Source organism: Salvelinus alpinus, chromosome 1 (assembly GCF_045679555.1).
Source record: "Salvelinus alpinus chromosome 1, SLU_Salpinus.1, whole genome shotgun sequence".
In the NCBI taxonomy this organism is placed as follows: Eukaryota; Metazoa; Chordata; class Actinopteri; order Salmoniformes; family Salmonidae; genus Salvelinus; species Salvelinus alpinus.
The window spans coordinates 57,551,920-57,568,623 of record NC_092086.1 but is presented as its reverse complement, the minus strand read 5'-3'; the positions used below and the strand labels follow the sequence as shown (position 1 = coordinate 57,568,623).

At 44.6% G+C, this 16,704-nt stretch overlaps 1 protein-coding gene across 2 annotated transcripts in view; it reads right to left on the bottom strand.

Annotated features, from left to right (window-relative positions):
• Window positions 1-1,216: 1,216 nt before the first annotated feature.
• The window catches only part of LOC139542882 (serine/threonine-protein kinase TAO2-like), a 32,852-nt gene continuing 17,364 nt past the window's right edge, over window positions 1,217-16,704 (bottom strand). Inside the window, exons 17-20 of one of the 2 annotated variants that reach the window (XM_071348867.1) lie at window positions 6,001-6,240; window positions 5,698-5,919; window positions 4,981-5,163; window positions 1,217-4,837 (exon numbers count right to left, since the gene is read on the bottom strand). In XM_071348867.1, coding sequence (XP_071204968.1) covers window positions 3,911-4,837; window positions 4,981-5,163; window positions 5,698-5,919; window positions 6,001-6,240 — 1,572 coding nt within the window. In that variant the 3' untranslated portion in view covers window positions 1,217-3,910. The remainder of the gene's footprint in view (window positions 4,838-4,980; window positions 5,164-5,697; window positions 5,920-6,000; window positions 6,241-16,704) is intronic. The other variant, XM_071348956.1, reaches the window with a different exon arrangement.

The window sequence follows — 16,704 nt, the reverse complement described above, 5'->3', positions numbered from 1 at the left end:
CATTTGCACGTCACGTCAATGATATGTCATCGTGTGGGACTGTGGGTCAATTAACCTTGTCGGAGAGGGCGCCCTGATTCTAGTTTGTGAGCTAGGCAGGCAGGTCTCCCACTCAGAAGTACGAGATAGGGAGGGGGCGTGGGTAGGATGACTTCACGTCCCACCACTGAAAGCCAGGGGTAGGGGGAGCGCGGGAATCTATCAAATAGCGCACCTCTAACTTTGTACAGTACTAATGCAATTAGTCAAATCAGTCACACTACGAAATGCTACTAAATAAACCACAATTCATTCATAATACTGTGAATATCTAGTTTCAGACATATTGTTTAATTTTTTTCTGGTTTGTGCGAAATCATTAAGAATAATATAAAATCAGTCTGCACACCACTAAGGTGAATTGGTTTGGTTTTGACTCTTGATTGACAGTGTTGGGGGGTGGATAATGTATTGATGCTCGAGTGATGCTATTTGTCTTTGTTGCTTCTTTTTGATATTTATGAGTCTTCTTTTTGTATATATTTTTATATTTATATAGTTTTAAATGCTATGATTATTTATTTGTGTTCCAAACGTTTGAATAAAAATGACAGTTAGTGCAGAATGCTTTTTATTTTGTTGTGGCGGGTGGGCAGGGCTGAAGGGGGGGGTTTGCCCAGGGAGCCATACCAGCTAGAAGCGTCACTGGGTGGATGGATTATCTTGGCAAAGGAGAAATGCTCACTAATAAGGATATAAACAAATTTGTGCATAAAATGAGAGAAATAAGATTTTTTGTGCATCTGGAACATTTCTGGGATCTTTTATTTCAGCTCATGAAACATGGGACCAACACTTTACATTTGCATTTATATTTTTGTTCAGTGTAATTAGCCTAGCACGCAGAGGCACATAAATGAGTACAAACATCAATCCCTGCAAACTCCACTATCAACTCTCAAATATCTCATAGGAGTGCTGATCTAGGATCAGTTACGCCATTTAGATCATGATGAATACAATTACATGGACAAGGAGGACATGATTCTAGATCAGCACCCCTATGGGCCCTGGAGTGGTTTTCCCCAAGTCAATGTCCTTTTAAAGGATACACAACATGTAATCTTTACCTTACATCTTTCATGGTTAGTTACACCAACTAATATAGTCTGTGGGCGTTCCTTTGAACTGATACACATTCCAACCAAGTCCGTACAAATGAAGACAGCATCAAAAGTCCTTTTTTCCTTTTTTTATTTTTCAAAATTATTTTTGTGTTTCTGTACAACAAATTCTGTAGCAGACCTCCGTTCCACTTTGTACTGAACCTGAACGTAACTTGGCCTCTCTCTCTGTACAACAGTTCTATATCCCAGCACACAAATCCATTCCTCCTCTTTCTATCAGATTCTCGCTCATCCATCATCACCGTTGCCCTGCCCCACCAACTGAGGTGTATCTCAATAGTCTTAGGAGTCCCCTCATCTCTCCTTCGTTTGAATGATGTGAAAGGACAAGTTCAAGTCAATTTCCAACACACATCCACCAAAGTCCTTTCACCTGTGCTGTTTTCTATATGCCGGTAAAGGGGATGAAACAAGGAAAAGGAACTACTTTTGACTATTGAGACCCACCCCTCTAAGCATACATCAGCACTACATGTGGGCAGCGACATCACACATTCTCTGTCCCGTCAGCTCTGTCTCCATGCCCTAGTCTAAAAATCACAGCCTCTGAAAATGAATCCAGCATGTTCCGTCGTGAACGTGTAAGCTGAAGTAAACCACCCCAGACGTGTCTTGAGGTAACTTAGAGGTTAGAGTATTGAAATGCACCACTGGAGACCCAATGTTTCCCACCCCACCATTTTGTCGTAATGTTGGTTCTGTTCAGATTTGGCAGTGTGAGTTTAGGAGCCAATGGTAGATGATTCTCTACACATGAGATCCTGGGCTCGGTTAGAATACTTTAAAATAGCTCATTCCTTTCTCGTACTTGACTACTGATGAGTGGTAAGGTGAAAGCATAAAAGTGGCGACACTTCGCTTCAATCCAATCCTGTTCTATCCAGAAATATCTTCCAGAAAGGAAGGCGGAAGGACACAATGAAATATTCACACCAAGCTATTTAAAATGTATGCACTTGCTTGTTCTTGGCTGTTATATACGTATATATTTTTAAAGACCAAAAAAATTTAACCAACAAATTCTGATTATTTTTGGTGGGGTGTAGTAGTGTATAGGATGAGTACTGTAGTGTACAATCAACAAGCTTGGCTAGTCCGTGTCAACATGAACCACAAGAAGAGAGGTACAATATGGCACAAAACGTGCTGGAGTAGAGGCTGACTTTAGTCTAGAATTCAATATATTCACACATACAGCTAAAAACATGAACGGCCCGTCCACATTTAATACTGGCTCTATAACACCACGACCTTTCGTGGTAATGCACTGCCCAGTAGACTCCGACCCTGAGACCATAGAGGGAATGCTTGGGGAAAAGGTAGTAGTTTTTCTCCTCTTTAAAAAATAATAAAAACAATAGCATTCTTTCCATAGCGCTCCATAACAGTAACATTGCTCTTACTCCCCACCTAGTGGTCAAAATTGGCAATTAAAACTTAAAAAAAAAACTTTTTTTAAACAAAATTAGTGTGTACAACAAACATTACAACTGCTCTAGTAGTAATAATAATAATAGCAACCATATCTATTTTCCCTCAAAACTATTTTCCAATTTCTATTCACATGGCAAAATGATCATTATTATTACTCTACCAGCGTTTGAGTGCTTTTATGTACACTAAGTACAATGTAGGACAAAGGTGTTGGACAGTGAACAATCTTCAATTTTACTGTCAAAACTTCTGACAGGTATTATATACTTATATGCATTTCTATAAACATATATGAATACAATGCTTTCTGTACAGCACTTTCATGCATTGAATTGTAATAACTGCTTTATGCACATGTACTTCTACACACACCTACCAGGCTGTGTGTCCAGGAATGGGTCAAGCGTGAAAAAACTAAGCGAGCATTGAGCTCTGTACACACACCCGCTTTCATCATGTTCACAGGGAAATTATTGCTCGGCAGTGGCAGAGTTGTGTTGGGTCAGCCGAGCCACCGGATGGCAGTGTTACATCTGTCATATATTTGAAAATCCTATTACCAAAAAAAAAAAAAACTGTTTCTGTAGTTGCCTCTCGTGGTTCAGCTCCTTGCTCCACCACAAATGGACAGTATACGACCCATCATTACCTAGTATGCTTCGCGTGTTAGTTTCTGCGTTATTTACATAGTTTACATTGTAGTTTAAAGCACCCTCTTTCGAACCATTTTATCTCCACATCCATTAATTTCTCTCAGTTTGATGTCAGCAGAGAAACCCATTGCTGTTAAAACTCCCCTTTAAAAACACCGCTTTCCTCCCACTTGTATCCCTCCCGTCTGTGTAGACATTGTTGTACTCTAAGGTGTCTGTCTAATCTAAGCAGCTAGTCTGCTCAACTGACCCCTACTGGTGGCCAGCCCTGTCTGACCTTACTGTTAATAGCCCCGCCCCCTCCCTCATCTAAACCCTTCTCCTGAATTTGTGAGAGAGATGACCTCATCCAACAATAAAAATCACCTTGAACAATAGGAATGGTGGACCTGCTTTGGCTCCGCCCTTTGTGGTGGTAAACCTGTTTTAGCACCACCCCTCCATGAACAAACACTCTTGTAGAAGTGAAATCAGGGACATTCAAACCCCCCCCCCCCTTACTCACTGCATGGCATATCTCAAACGACACCCTATTCCCCATACGAGAGGGTTAGGGTATCGTTTCAGAGGCAACCTCAGAGGAAGGGCAGGCTTGGTTTGTTCTCTCACCCCGCCCCATTAAGACTGAGGGGTGGAGCCTATCGTTGCCCTTCCCCTTTAAGAGTAGGAGAGGTGGGAGCCGTTGGAGATGTGTGAGGTGACCGAGGTGCTCCGGCTCAGAACCCCCTCGCCCCCCCCTGCCCCGCCGGGCCCCCCTGAGGCCGTCCTCCTCAGGGGCTGTGGGCTGTTCCTCAGGGCCATCAGGCTGGGGCCCCTGGCAACCAGACCCCCGTATCCCCCTCCCTGGGAAGACGAGGAGGAGGAAGGCGAGGAGGAGTAGAGGGAGATAGGTGGTGGGGGAGGCGGAGGTGGCAGGAGAGCGAGGGACTGGGCTGAGGCGTGTTGGGAGAGGTGGTGGTGATGAACTCCTCCCCCGTGGTGGTGGTGTTGGTGGCCTCCTCCCCCACCCCCCCACTCTCTCTCCCTCTCCCTCTCGCGGTCCTCGCGCTCGCGGCTCTCTCGGTACAGGTGCGGCGTGCTCTGGTGGTGGTGGTGGTAGTGCTGGGGGAGGTAGTGTTGCTGCTGCTGCTGCTGCTGGTGATGGTGATGATGGTGGGAGGACGAGGAAGAGGAGGAAGATGAGGAGTTGGAGGAGTGGCCTCTACCACTCATGTTCATCTCACTATCCCTCCCCAGGCCGTGAGACAAAGTGATCGACTCGGCACGGCTGAACCCTCCTCCACCGCTGCAGCTGTTCTGGCTACGCCACGAAGGGGGCGCCACAGAGTTCTGCACGCCGTGGCTCCAGTGGCTCCCGGAGCGAGGAACAGGGCGGGAGGGCCAGCCCCCGGGGCCAGAGGAGGGGCTGGGATTAGGGTAGCCCTGGTTGAAGGCCTCGGCGGGGATGCCCGTCAGAGCCATGTTGCTGAAGCCAAGACGCATGCTCTCCGAGTCAAATGCCTCGATTTCCCGTGCCTGGCGCTCCAGTAGAGTACGGATACGCTCTGAACGCTCGTTCTGCAGAGACAGCATCTCTTCCTCAATCTAAGAGAGAGGGAGGAGGGGAGAGAAAAATTATATTTTAAGTGGCCTATCCTTTTTGGTGTCATCTATACTGTACATATTCTCTTGCACACACACACTCCCTTCAGACACCCCTCCGCTCCATCTCTCCGCGTCGCTCTCACCCTCTGTTCCAGCAGGGCCCTGCGGATGGACACCCTTTGCTCCAGGTCCTTGGCTTCTCTCTCGTGCTGGGAGTCTGTGTGGATCTTGATCTTGCTCTGGTAAGCGTTCAGCAGCTCCAACTCCTGCTGCAGCTGCATCCGCAGCACCTGGTATTCTGCTTCCTGGGTCTCGTCCAATCGCAGCTAGAGGGGGAATGGGGGGGGCTGGACGTCAGTAGAGCACACCCTGGTCTAATGGACGGTTTGGGGATGTCTACCACTTAAAATGTGGGATTTGTAGTCCTAATTTGTAATTTTAGTAGTTCTAGAGCTTAGCATGGACGTAGTAGGTGTTTGTTGAACTGAAATTTGTTGGTATACATTTTTGTTGTAGCTGGTTTAATATGTCAAATCAAATCAAATGTATTTAGTGCTGTACAGAAACCCAGCCTAAAACCCCAAACAGCAAGCAATGCAGGTGTAGAAGCACGGTGGCTAGGAAAAACTCCCTAGAAAGGCCAAAACCTAGGAAGAAACCTAGAGAAGAACCAGGCTATGAGGGGTGGCCAGTCCTCTTCTGGCTTCTATGTAGGTGTATAGTTGATGTGTAGTGGGTGTGATCTGCAGTATGTGCGTGTCTTTGTGTGGGTTATGTCTCTCTGCGTGTGTGTAGTTGTTTTGAAGTATTACGTCGTTGTAGTTGTCAGGTGTATGAGAGGTGCACGGTAGGGTCCTTGCCTTACTCACAGCCTGTGTGGACAGCATGTCGTTGATGGAGTGGTCGTACTGCTCGGCCAGGATGGCCAGTTTCCTGGTCTGCTCCTCCTTCAGCCTCTTGAGCACCGCCTTGTGGTCGGCCTTGGGAGTGCTCTCCAACAGATGGTTCCTCAGGGCCTTGTACTGACGCGTCTGGATCTTACACGTGTCCTGGAACTGACGCTTGATCTGGAGCTCCTTGGACTGGGAGAGGGAAGAAAGGAGAGTGAGGGAAGGAGGAAAGGAAGGCGAGAGAGGGGCAAGGAAGGAGAGAGGGAGCCTTACCTTGAGGCTCTTGGGCTGCTGGCGGACCTCCACTGTGTGTTTCTGCCGGAGTTCCTGCTCCCTCCTCTTGTTGTACTCCATCTGGTTGGTGAGCTCTGTCTGGTGCTGCGTGCGGATCAGGTCGGCCCGCGTACGCTGCACCGCGCCCAGCTGACGGAACTCCAGCTCCTGGGTGGACTCGTGGTGCCTCAGCAGCATGGCACACTCCAGGTCCCTCTGGGTCTGCTTCTTGTTTAGGTCCTGGAGGGAGGGGAGAAGGGAGAGAGCCACAGAGAGAGTTGGGGAAAGGGAAAGAAACAGGTATAGGAAAAAAGATGGAGGGGGAGTGAGAGAGGGTAGGAAACGTGTCAACCAAGTGATCACAATACAATTAAGTAGCTTGTGTGTGTATATATATCAAAAGTTTGAATGAGTTGGTGTGTCCAATGGTTTTTTATTTATTTTTTACATTGTAGCATAATAGTGAAGACATCAAAACTATGAACACATGTGGAATCATGTAGTGCCCCCCCCAAAAAAGTGTTTTATATTTTATATTTGAGATTCTTCAAAAGTAGCCACCCTTCGCCTTGATGACAGCTTTGCACACTCTTGGCATTCACTCAACCAGCTTCACCTGGAATGCTTTTCCAACAGTCTTGAAAGAGTTCACACATATGTTGAGCAATTGTTGGCTGCTTTTCCTTCACTCTGCGGTCCAACTCATCCCAAACCATCTCAATTGGGTTGAGGTCATCTGATGCAGCATTCCATCACTCACCTTCTTGGTCAAATAGCCCTTACACAGCCTGGAGGTGTGTTGGGTCATTGTCCTGTTGAGAAACAAATGATAGTCCCACTAAGCTCAAACCAGATGGGATAGTGTATCGCTGCAGTCTCCTCTGAACAGTTGATGTTGAGATGTGTCCGTTACTTGAACTCTGTGAAGCATTTATTTGGGCTGCAATCTGAGGTGCAGTTAACTCTAATGAACTTGTCTTCTGCAGCAGAGGTAACTCTGGGTCTTCCCTTCCTGTGGCGGTCTTCAAGAGAGGCAGTTTCATCATAGCGCTTGTTGGTTTTTGCGAATGCACTTGAAGAAACTTTCAAGGTTCTTGAAATGTTATGTATTGACTGACCTTCATATCTTAAAGCAATAATGGACTGTCGTTTCTCGTTGCTTATTTGAGCTGTTCTTGCCATAATATGGACTTGGTCTTTTACCTTCATAGGGCTATCTCCTGTATACCACCGCTACCTTGTCACAACACAATGGATTGGCTCAAATGTATTAAGGAAAGAAATTCCACAAATAAACTTTTAACAAGGGACACCTTTTAACTGAAATGCAATCCAGGTGACTAGCTCATGAAGCTGGTTGAGAGAATGCCAAGAGTGTGCAAAGCTGTCATCGAGGTAAAGGGTGGCTATTTGAAGAATCTCAAATAGAAACTATATTTTGTTTAACACTTTGCTACTACATGATTTCAGATGTGTTATTTCATAGTTTTGATGTCTTCACCATTATTCTACAATGTAGAAAATAGTAAAAATAAAGAAAAACCCTGGAATGAGTAGGTGTGTCCAAACTTTTGACTGGTACTGTGTGTGATGTATGTATGTATGTATGTATGTATGTATGTATGTATGTATGTATGTATGTATGTAGATAATTGCCTTGAGATAGTTGAGACATGGATTGTGTATGTGTGCCATTCAGAGGGTGAATTGGGGGGGTGGAATGTCTTCAGTCAATAAGTATTTAACCCCTTTGTTACGGCAAGCCTAAACAAGCTCAGGGGTAAAAAATGTGCTTAACAAGTCACATGGACTCACTCTGTGCGCAATAAGTGTTTAACATGATTTTTGAAATGACTACCTCATCTCTGTACCCCCCACATACAGATATCTGTAAGGTCCGTCAGTCGAGCAGTGAATTTCAAACACAGATTCAACCACAAAGACCAGAGAGGTTTTCTAATGCCTCGCAAAGGGCACCTATTAGTAGATGGTGTAACGACCCTCCCAGTCTGTCTGCCGGATTCGCTCTTTGCTCTTGTTTTCCTTAATAGGATGTCGTCGGTGGGCGGAGCTGGGAGGGTCGTCAGCGGAATGGGACACACCTGGGCCCGGGTGTGTACCGGGATAAATTCACCTTTCCCCCATACATGGAGGAGACTCTCCATGCAGACACACTGTTGGATTTTGGTAGTGGTATTTTTGTGGCTGTTTTGATACCTTTCAACACCCCTCATTATCACATCTATGCACGCAACCACTCACACCATTGTTAATTGTATGTAGGTTACTTCAGTTAATAAATATATATTTTGATCTCCTTTTTTGTTACAGGCTTCGGGCCGGTTTGTGACACGTGGGGGCTCGTCCGGGATTATAAGGTTGGTTCCTAGACATCTTGGTAGATAGTATTTTGTTGCATTATGATGGGTTAATGCTTATTGGAATGCGCTTTGGTTGGTATTCATGGCATACTCTTAAGTGTTTAGTATAGTGCCTTAGATACGCATCAGTGATTTTGGTTGTCCGGTGACGTCATCAAACAAGTGCGTTGCCTGGTAGAGTATGCCAGTGGGCTTAATACTAGTGTCGTTGGGGCTTATTGGTATGTGTATTGTGTTTGCGAGAACTTGGAACTCTTTTTTGCATCTTTTGTTACAGCTTTTGAGTTGTAATGTTTGGTGCTGGTTGCTTTTGTTTTAACTTGCCACTGCAGTGGATAGTATCATTGGTTAGTTTCCAGGCCCCTGCCCAGGCTGGAAACCCTTGCTCTACTCGCTGTTGGGACATCAGTCTGAGGTGAGTACAATCTGCTGTGTACCTCAGTGGGAGATCTGGGTAGGGTAGTGTCATTTGCCTCCCCCCCTATAGAGTTGAGGTCAGGGCTTTGTGATGGCCACTCCAATACCTTGACAATGTTGGCCTTAAGCTAATTTGCCACAACTTTGGAAGTATGCTTGGGGTCATTGTCCATTTGGAAGACTCATTTTCGACCAAGCTTTAACCTTTTGTCAATAGGGGGGCGCTATTTTCACTTTGTAGAAAATCGTGCCCAAATTAAACTGCCTCGTACTCTATTCTTGCTCGTACAATATGCATATTATTATTACTATTGGATAGAAAACACTCAAGTTTCTAAAACCGTTTGAATTATATCTGTGAGTAAAACAGAACTCATTTTGCAGCAAACTTCCTGACAGGAAGTGAAAAATCTGAAATCGAGGCTCTGTTCCAGGGCCTTCCTATTCATTTGCTTGAAATCTATGGATATACATGCACTTCATACGCCTTCCACTAGATGTCAACAGGCAGTGGGAGGTGGAATGGGGTGTCTAGCTTGATCTGAGGTCGAACAAGAGCTCTTGGAATGACAATTTCCTTTTGTCTAGCAAGGCGCGGGAAGGACATCTGCATTGGCTTCTGAAAAGCTTTCGGTATAGACGGCTAATATCTCCGGCTTTGATTTTATTTGATACATGTGATAATATCATCGTAAAGTATGTTTTTTCAATATAGTTTTATCAGATTATTGAACGTTTATCGGGAGTTTTGGCGTTTTCCGTTCTCTGCGTTTGGTGAAGATTAACATCTTTGCGCCACTTGGCTAGCTAAGGTTGCTAATTCGACAGGCGAAGAGGACATTCTAAAACCAAACAACGATTTATTCTGGACAAAGGACTCCTTGTACAAGATTCTGATGGAAGCTCAGCAAAAGTAGGAACCATTTATGATATTTCGTATTTCTGTGGAAAATGTTTATTCCTATTTTCCTCCCTCATTGCGGGCGCTGTCTCGCTATAACGTAAGCTGTATGTCGTACTAAAGTTATTTTTAGAAATCTAACACAGCGGTTGCATTAAGAACTAGTGTATCTTTCATTTGCTGTACAACGTCTTTTTTAGTAAAGTTTATGATGAGTTATTTGGTCAGATTAGGTGAGTGTCAGAAATATATCCGGAGATTCTGGGAAAAAGTTGCTACGTTTTCACAATGTATAACCACGGATTTCAGCTCTAAATATGCACATTTTCGAACAAAACATAAGTGTATTGTATAACCTGATGTTATAGGACTGTCATCTGATGAAGTTTGTCAAGGTTAGTGAATAATTTTATATCTTTTGCTGTTTTTTTGCGATCGCTACCTTTTGCTGCTGATAAATGCGGTTGTGTGTTTTGGTATTGTGGTAAGCTAATATAATGCTATATTGTGTTTTCACTGTAAAACACTTAAAAAATCGGAAATATTGGCTGGATTCACAAGATGTTTATCTTTCATTTGCTGTACACCATGTATTTTTCATAAATGTTTTATGATGAGTATTTAGGTATTTCACGTTGCTCTCTGTAATTCTTGCTGCTTCGGTGCTATTTGTGATTGTAGCTGCAATGTAAAACTATGATTTATACCTGAAATATGCACATTTTTCGAACAAAACATAGATTTATTGTATAACATGTTATAAGACTGTCATCTGATGAAGTTGTTTCTTGGTTAGTGACTAATTATATCTCTATTTGGTCGGTTTTGTGATAGCTACCTATGCGGTAGAAAAATTGTGAAAATATGCGGTTGAGTCTTTTGCTATTGTGGTTAGCTAATAGAAATACATAGTGTTTTCGCTGTAAAACATTTAAAAAAATCAGAAATGGTGGCTGGATTCACAAGATGTTTATCTTTCATTTGCTGTATTGGACTTGTGATTTCATGAAAATTATATTATATGATATCCTTGTGGCGCTAGGCTATGCTAGTCAGCTTTTTTGATGGGGGGGGATCCCGGATCCGGGTTTGTGACTCGTGAGAAGTTTAACTTCCTGACTGATTTTCTTGATGTTGCTGTAATATCTACAATTTTCCTCCCTCAAGAAGCCATCTATTTTGTGAAGTGCACCAGTCCCTCCTGCAGCAAAGCACCCCCACAACATGCTTCCACCCCCGTGCTTCACGGTTGGGATGGTGTTCTTTGGCTTGCAAGTCCCCTCCCCCCCTTTCCTCCAAACATAACAATGGTCATTATGGCCAGACAGTTCTATTTTTGTTTCATCAGACCAGAGGACATTTCTCCAAAAAGTACAATCTTTGTCCCCATGTGCAGTTGCAAACCATAGTCTGGCTTTTTTATGGCGGTTTTGGAGAAGTGGCTTCTTCCTTGCCGAGCGGCCTTTCAGGTTACGTCGATATAGGACTCGTTTTACTGTGGATATAGATACTTTTGTACCTGTTTCCTCCAGCATCTTCACAAGATCCTTTGCTGTTCTGGGATTGATTTGCACTTTTCGCACCAAAGTACGTTCATCTCTAGGAGACAGAACGCGTCTCGTTCCTGAGCAGTATGACGGCTGCGTGGTCCCCTATTTATACTTGCGTACTATTGTTTGTACAGATGAACGTGGTACCTTCAGGTGTTTGGAAATTGCTCCCAAGGATGAACCAGACTTGTGAAGGTCTACAATGTTTTTTCTGAAGTCTTGGCTGATTTCTTTTGATTTTCCCATGATGTCAAGCAGAGGCACTGAGTTTGAAGGTAGGCTTTGCAATACATCCACAGGTACACCCCAATTGACTCAAATGTCAATCAACCTATCAGAAGCTTATCAAGCCATGACATTTTCTGGAATTTTCAAAGCTGTTTAAAGGCAGTCAACTTAGGGTATGTAAACTTCTGACCCACTGGAATTGTGATAGTGAAATAATCTCTAAACAATTGTTGGAAAAATTACTTGTCATGCACGAAGTAGATGTCCTAACTGACTTGCCAAAACTATAGTTTGTTAACAATAAATTTATGGAGTGTTTGAAAAACGAGTTTTATTGACTCCAACCTAAGTGTATGTAAACTTCTGACTTCAACTGTCTCATCTCTCTCCTGTGGTGCCCAGTGTGATTGGCGTTTCTCTTGTGGTCTGGTGTGCTCAGCAGAGGGGAAGAGCTAGATTATTTTTTGTATTGTGACTATGGCGTCTTATGTAGATGAGTTCATTCGCTGTGCATCAGATTAACTGTTAGAATTATGTACTGAAGAACTGTTGAAGATCGCTTATCACTACCAGGTTGAAATTTGTGATAAACGTCTAAAATTCTGTTAGGTTGATATATACTAGAAGTTACCACTGGGCAGCCTCTGCCGAGGACTCGCCGTTTCCCCGTTTTGCTACAATGGCCGCTCCGTCTGAGCCCTAGTAGGTCTTTTGAACAACAGAAAGAACTGCTTCTGTTACAACTGGAGCATGATCGTGACAATGCTTGTGTTAAGCATGAAATGGAATTGGAATTTAAACAGGATTTGGAGCGTGCTAAAATCAAGCTGCAACAAGAGCGGCTAGAGTTGGTTAGGGAAGGAAACCCAGATTTACCTAGGGGTCGCTCCTCCCTCGGTTGTGCCCCGGACTCATTTGATATTGTTGGAAACTTAGTTGCCAAAATTGAATGAGAAGGACCCTGAGACATTGTTTGAGCATGTTGCTGATGCTAGGAGTTGGCCTGATTCTGACCCCACTTCAATGTTGCAGTGTGTGTTGACCGGTAAAGCGCAGGAAGCATATGCAGCTCTTGGTGTGGCTGACCGTGAAAAGTGAAGACTGTCTCTGAAGCTGCAGTTTTGGTGGACGAGTACATTTTGACTCATGTGTCTTTGCAGAGCCCCGTATTCGGAGTGAGTGGGGGTGTTCGGAGAGATTTGGGCCTCGCCCACCGAGAAACTCTGGTTCACGGGCAGAGTTTCATTCAACTAGGGTTGAGCCTGGCTCCTGTGGTAAAGCTGACTTCTGTCAAGAGTGTCACTACTGTCAGGGTTCTGGTCATTGGAAAAACGAATGTCCTGTTCAGCCTCCAGTATTTATGCTGCAATAGTTTGTCGGGGGTCTAGGGTCAGTCTGGAGTATTTCTCCTGTCTTTTCCAGTGTCCTGTGTGAATTTAAGTATGTTCTCTAATTCTCTTTCTGTCTCTCAGAGGACCTGAGCCCTAGGACCATGCCTCAGGACTACCTGGCCTGATGACTCCTTGCTGTCCACCTGGACATACTGCTGCTCCAGTTTCAACTGTTCTGCCTGCGGCTATGGAACCCTGACCTCTTCACCGGACGTGCTACCTTGTCCCAGACCTGCTGTTTTCGACTCTCTGGAGACAGCGAGAGCGGCTATGAAAAGCCAACTGACATTTACTCCTGAGGTGCTGACCTGTTGCACCCTCTACAACCACATTCTTATTATTTGACCTTGCTAGTCATCTATGAACATTAGAACATCTTGGCCATGTTCTGTTATAATCTCCACCCAGCACAGTCAGAGGACTGGCCACCCCGCATAGCCTGGTTCTTCCTAGGTTCCGGCCTTTCTAGGGAGTTTTTCCTAGCCACCGTGCTTCTACACCTACATTACTTGCTGTTTGGGGTTTTAGGCTAGGTTTCTGTACAGCACTTTGTGACATCAGCTGATTGTAAGAAGGGCTTTATAAATAAATGTGATTGTGCTCAGGGCAAATTCAGTGCTTGTTAAACCTACCCTACGGTGTTAGCAGCGCCTGTCCCACATCAGTTCACTCTTGTCCCTCTCTCATGCCCAGGGGCATGTGAAAGTCCATATTGACCCAGATTATTTGCCTTTCATTACGTAGGGTTTTGTGTCAATGTCAGGAAGTAACGACCTAGTGCCAGTGAAGATCTTGAGACAGGTGCCTCTGAGTTGTTTGTGTTACCCTTCTCTGCTGAGACTGTTCGGGGGAATAGTCTTTTAATTAGGGGGTATAGGTTTGAACTGTCAGTTCCAGTGCAAGAATTTGTTGGATTCTTAACTGGTGAAAGGTGAGGTTGTTGTAGGGGTGCGTCCTTCGTTACCTATTGAGGTTATCAACGTTATCTTTGGGAATAACTTGGCTGGTGAGCATGTGTGGCATGTCCATCTCTAGTGGTTTCCAATAGGCCATCAATTGTAGGGATTCCAGATGAGAGCGCAGAGCTTCCCAGAGGTGTTTTCTACGTGTGCAGTGACGCGTTCCATGAGCCGTAGCGACACACTTAGATTTTTCTTGTGGCCGATTTGTGCTTTTGCACCTTTCAACACCACAGCTATGCACACAACCACTCACACCATTGTTAACTGTATATAGTTTACTTCAGTTTATAAATGTTTATGTAACTTCGTGGGTGCCTGATCAATTTCACATAGAAATGCAATGTTAAATGTCATGCTCATTGAAAGCAGTAGATCTGTTCTGTGTGGTACTTTGTTTTGCACTAGTTTCCAACAGGTGAAAATACTGTTATTGAAAATGTTGCCTTCAGAAAGTATTCAGACTTCTTCCACATTTTATTTTCTAGCCTTATTCTAAAATAAAACTACTATAATGGTAAAGCTGTGCTGCGAAGCTCCCCATCCAACATGACAGAGCTTGAGGATCTTCAGAGAATGGGAGAAACTCCCCAATACAGGTGTGCCAAGCTTGTAATCACTGCCAAAAGTGGTTTCAAGTACTGAGTAAAGGGTCAGAATACTTGTTTCTAGCAAACATTTCTTACTTTGTCACTACAAGGTAGTGTGTGTAGATTGAGGAAAACAAACTATTGTGTCAGGATTGGGCACGGGGCCCAGAGATGAGGTTAACCCTCGCCCAATTCCTATCCACCCCTACAAGTTAGGGTCAATTTCCTTGAATTGCTGGCCCTGAATTTACATGCTAATTAGCCTTGGGCGGTATATGGGCTATTTGGAAATAGCCACAGGATGGTTTATAGCTATACTAAAGAAAACATGAACGCAACGTGTTGGTCCCATAAACACAACATGCTTATTTCTCTACAATTTTGGGCAGAAACGTGTTTACATCCCTGCTAGTGAGTATTACTCCTCTGCCATGATCATTACACAGATACACCTTGTACTGGGGACAATAAAAGGCCACTAAAAGTTGTCACAACACGACAGATGTCTCAAGTTGAGGGAGCATGCAATTGGCAGGAATGTCCACCAGAGCATTTAATGTTCATTTCTCTACCATAAAGTTTTAGAGAATTTAGCAGACCATATGTAACCATGCCAGCCCAGGACCTCTACATCCGGGCTCGTCTGAGACCAGCCACCCGGACAGCTGATGAAACTGAGGGGTATTTGTCTGTAATAAAGCCCTTTCTGGGAAAAACACAATACGATTGGCTGGGCATATGCCCGCCATAGAGTCTGGCCTAATAAATCTATTGACTGATTTCCTTAAATGAACTATAACTCAGTAAAGTCATTTGTTGTTGCCTTTATATTTTTCTTAAGTGATTGCTTTTCTCATTCCACCTGTCACATTATGAAGCATACCGTAGTTCCCCAGAACAGTTCAGCCAGTGATGTGTGATCAGGAAGACTCAACTACAGTTTTCCATCAAAGAAAATACATTAGTGCAACACATTCAGCAGAAAATAGCTTAATAGTCAGTGGTAGCCATACAAGTAAATGAGCTAACAATGAAAACGAGGTATTTTTTGCAAAAACGATGCATGGCCAACCTATTTTTCACATTCGCTTGTAAATGTCCAAACCCACCAAAAATGACATTCGGTAGCTCATCAAAAAAAGAAACGTCCTATCAATGTCAACTGCATTTATTTTCAGCAAACTAAATATGTGTTTGAACATAAAATTCAACAACAGACATGTGACTAACAGAAATTGAATAATGTGTCCCTGAACAAAGGGGGGGTCAGTATCTGGTGTGGCCACCAGCTGCATTAAGTACTGCAGTGCATCTCCTACTCATGGACTGCACCAGATTTGCCAGTTCTTGCTGTGAGATGTTAACCCACTCTTCCACTAAGGCACCTGCTCTTCCACTAAGGCACCTGCAAGTTCCCGGACATTTCTGGGGGGGGGGAATGGCTCTAGCCCTCACCCTCTGATCCAACAGGTCCCAGAGGTGCTCAATGGGATTGAGATCCGGGCTCTTTGCTGGCCTTGGCAGAACACTTACATTCCTGTCTTGCAGGAAATCCTGCACAGAACGAGCAGTATGGCTGGTGGCATTGTCAGGATGAGCCTGCAGGAAGGGTACCACATGAGGGAGGAGGATGTCTTCCCTGTAACGCACAGCGTTGAGATTGCCTGCAATGACAACAAGCTCAGTCCGATGATGCTGTGACACACCGCCCCAGACCATGACGGACCCTCCACCTCCAAATCGATCCCGCTCCGGAGTACAGGTCTCGGTGTAACGCTCATTCCTTCGACAATAAACACGAATCCGACCATTACCTCTGGTGAGACAAAAGCGCAACTCGTCAGTGAAGAGCCCTTTTTGCCAGTCCTGTCTGGTCCAGCGACGGTGGGTTTGTGCCCATAAGCGACGCTGTTGCCGGTGATGTCTGGTGAGGACCTGCCTTACAACAGGCCTACAAGCCCTCAGTCCAGCCTCTCTCAGCCTATTGCAGACAGTCTGAGCACTGATGGAGGGATTGTGTGTTCCTGGTGTAACTCTGGCAGTTGTTGTTGCCATCCTGTACCTGTCCCGCAGGTGTGATGTTTGGATGTACCGATCCTGTGCAGATGTTGTTACACGTGGTCTGCCACTGCGAGGACGATCAGCTGTCCGTCCTGTAGCGCAGTCTTAGGCGTCTCACAGTACGGACATTGCAATTTATTGCCCTGGCCACATCTGCAGTCCTCATGCCAGCATGGCTAAGGCACTTTCACGCAGATGAGTAGGGACCCGGGGCATCTTTCTTTTT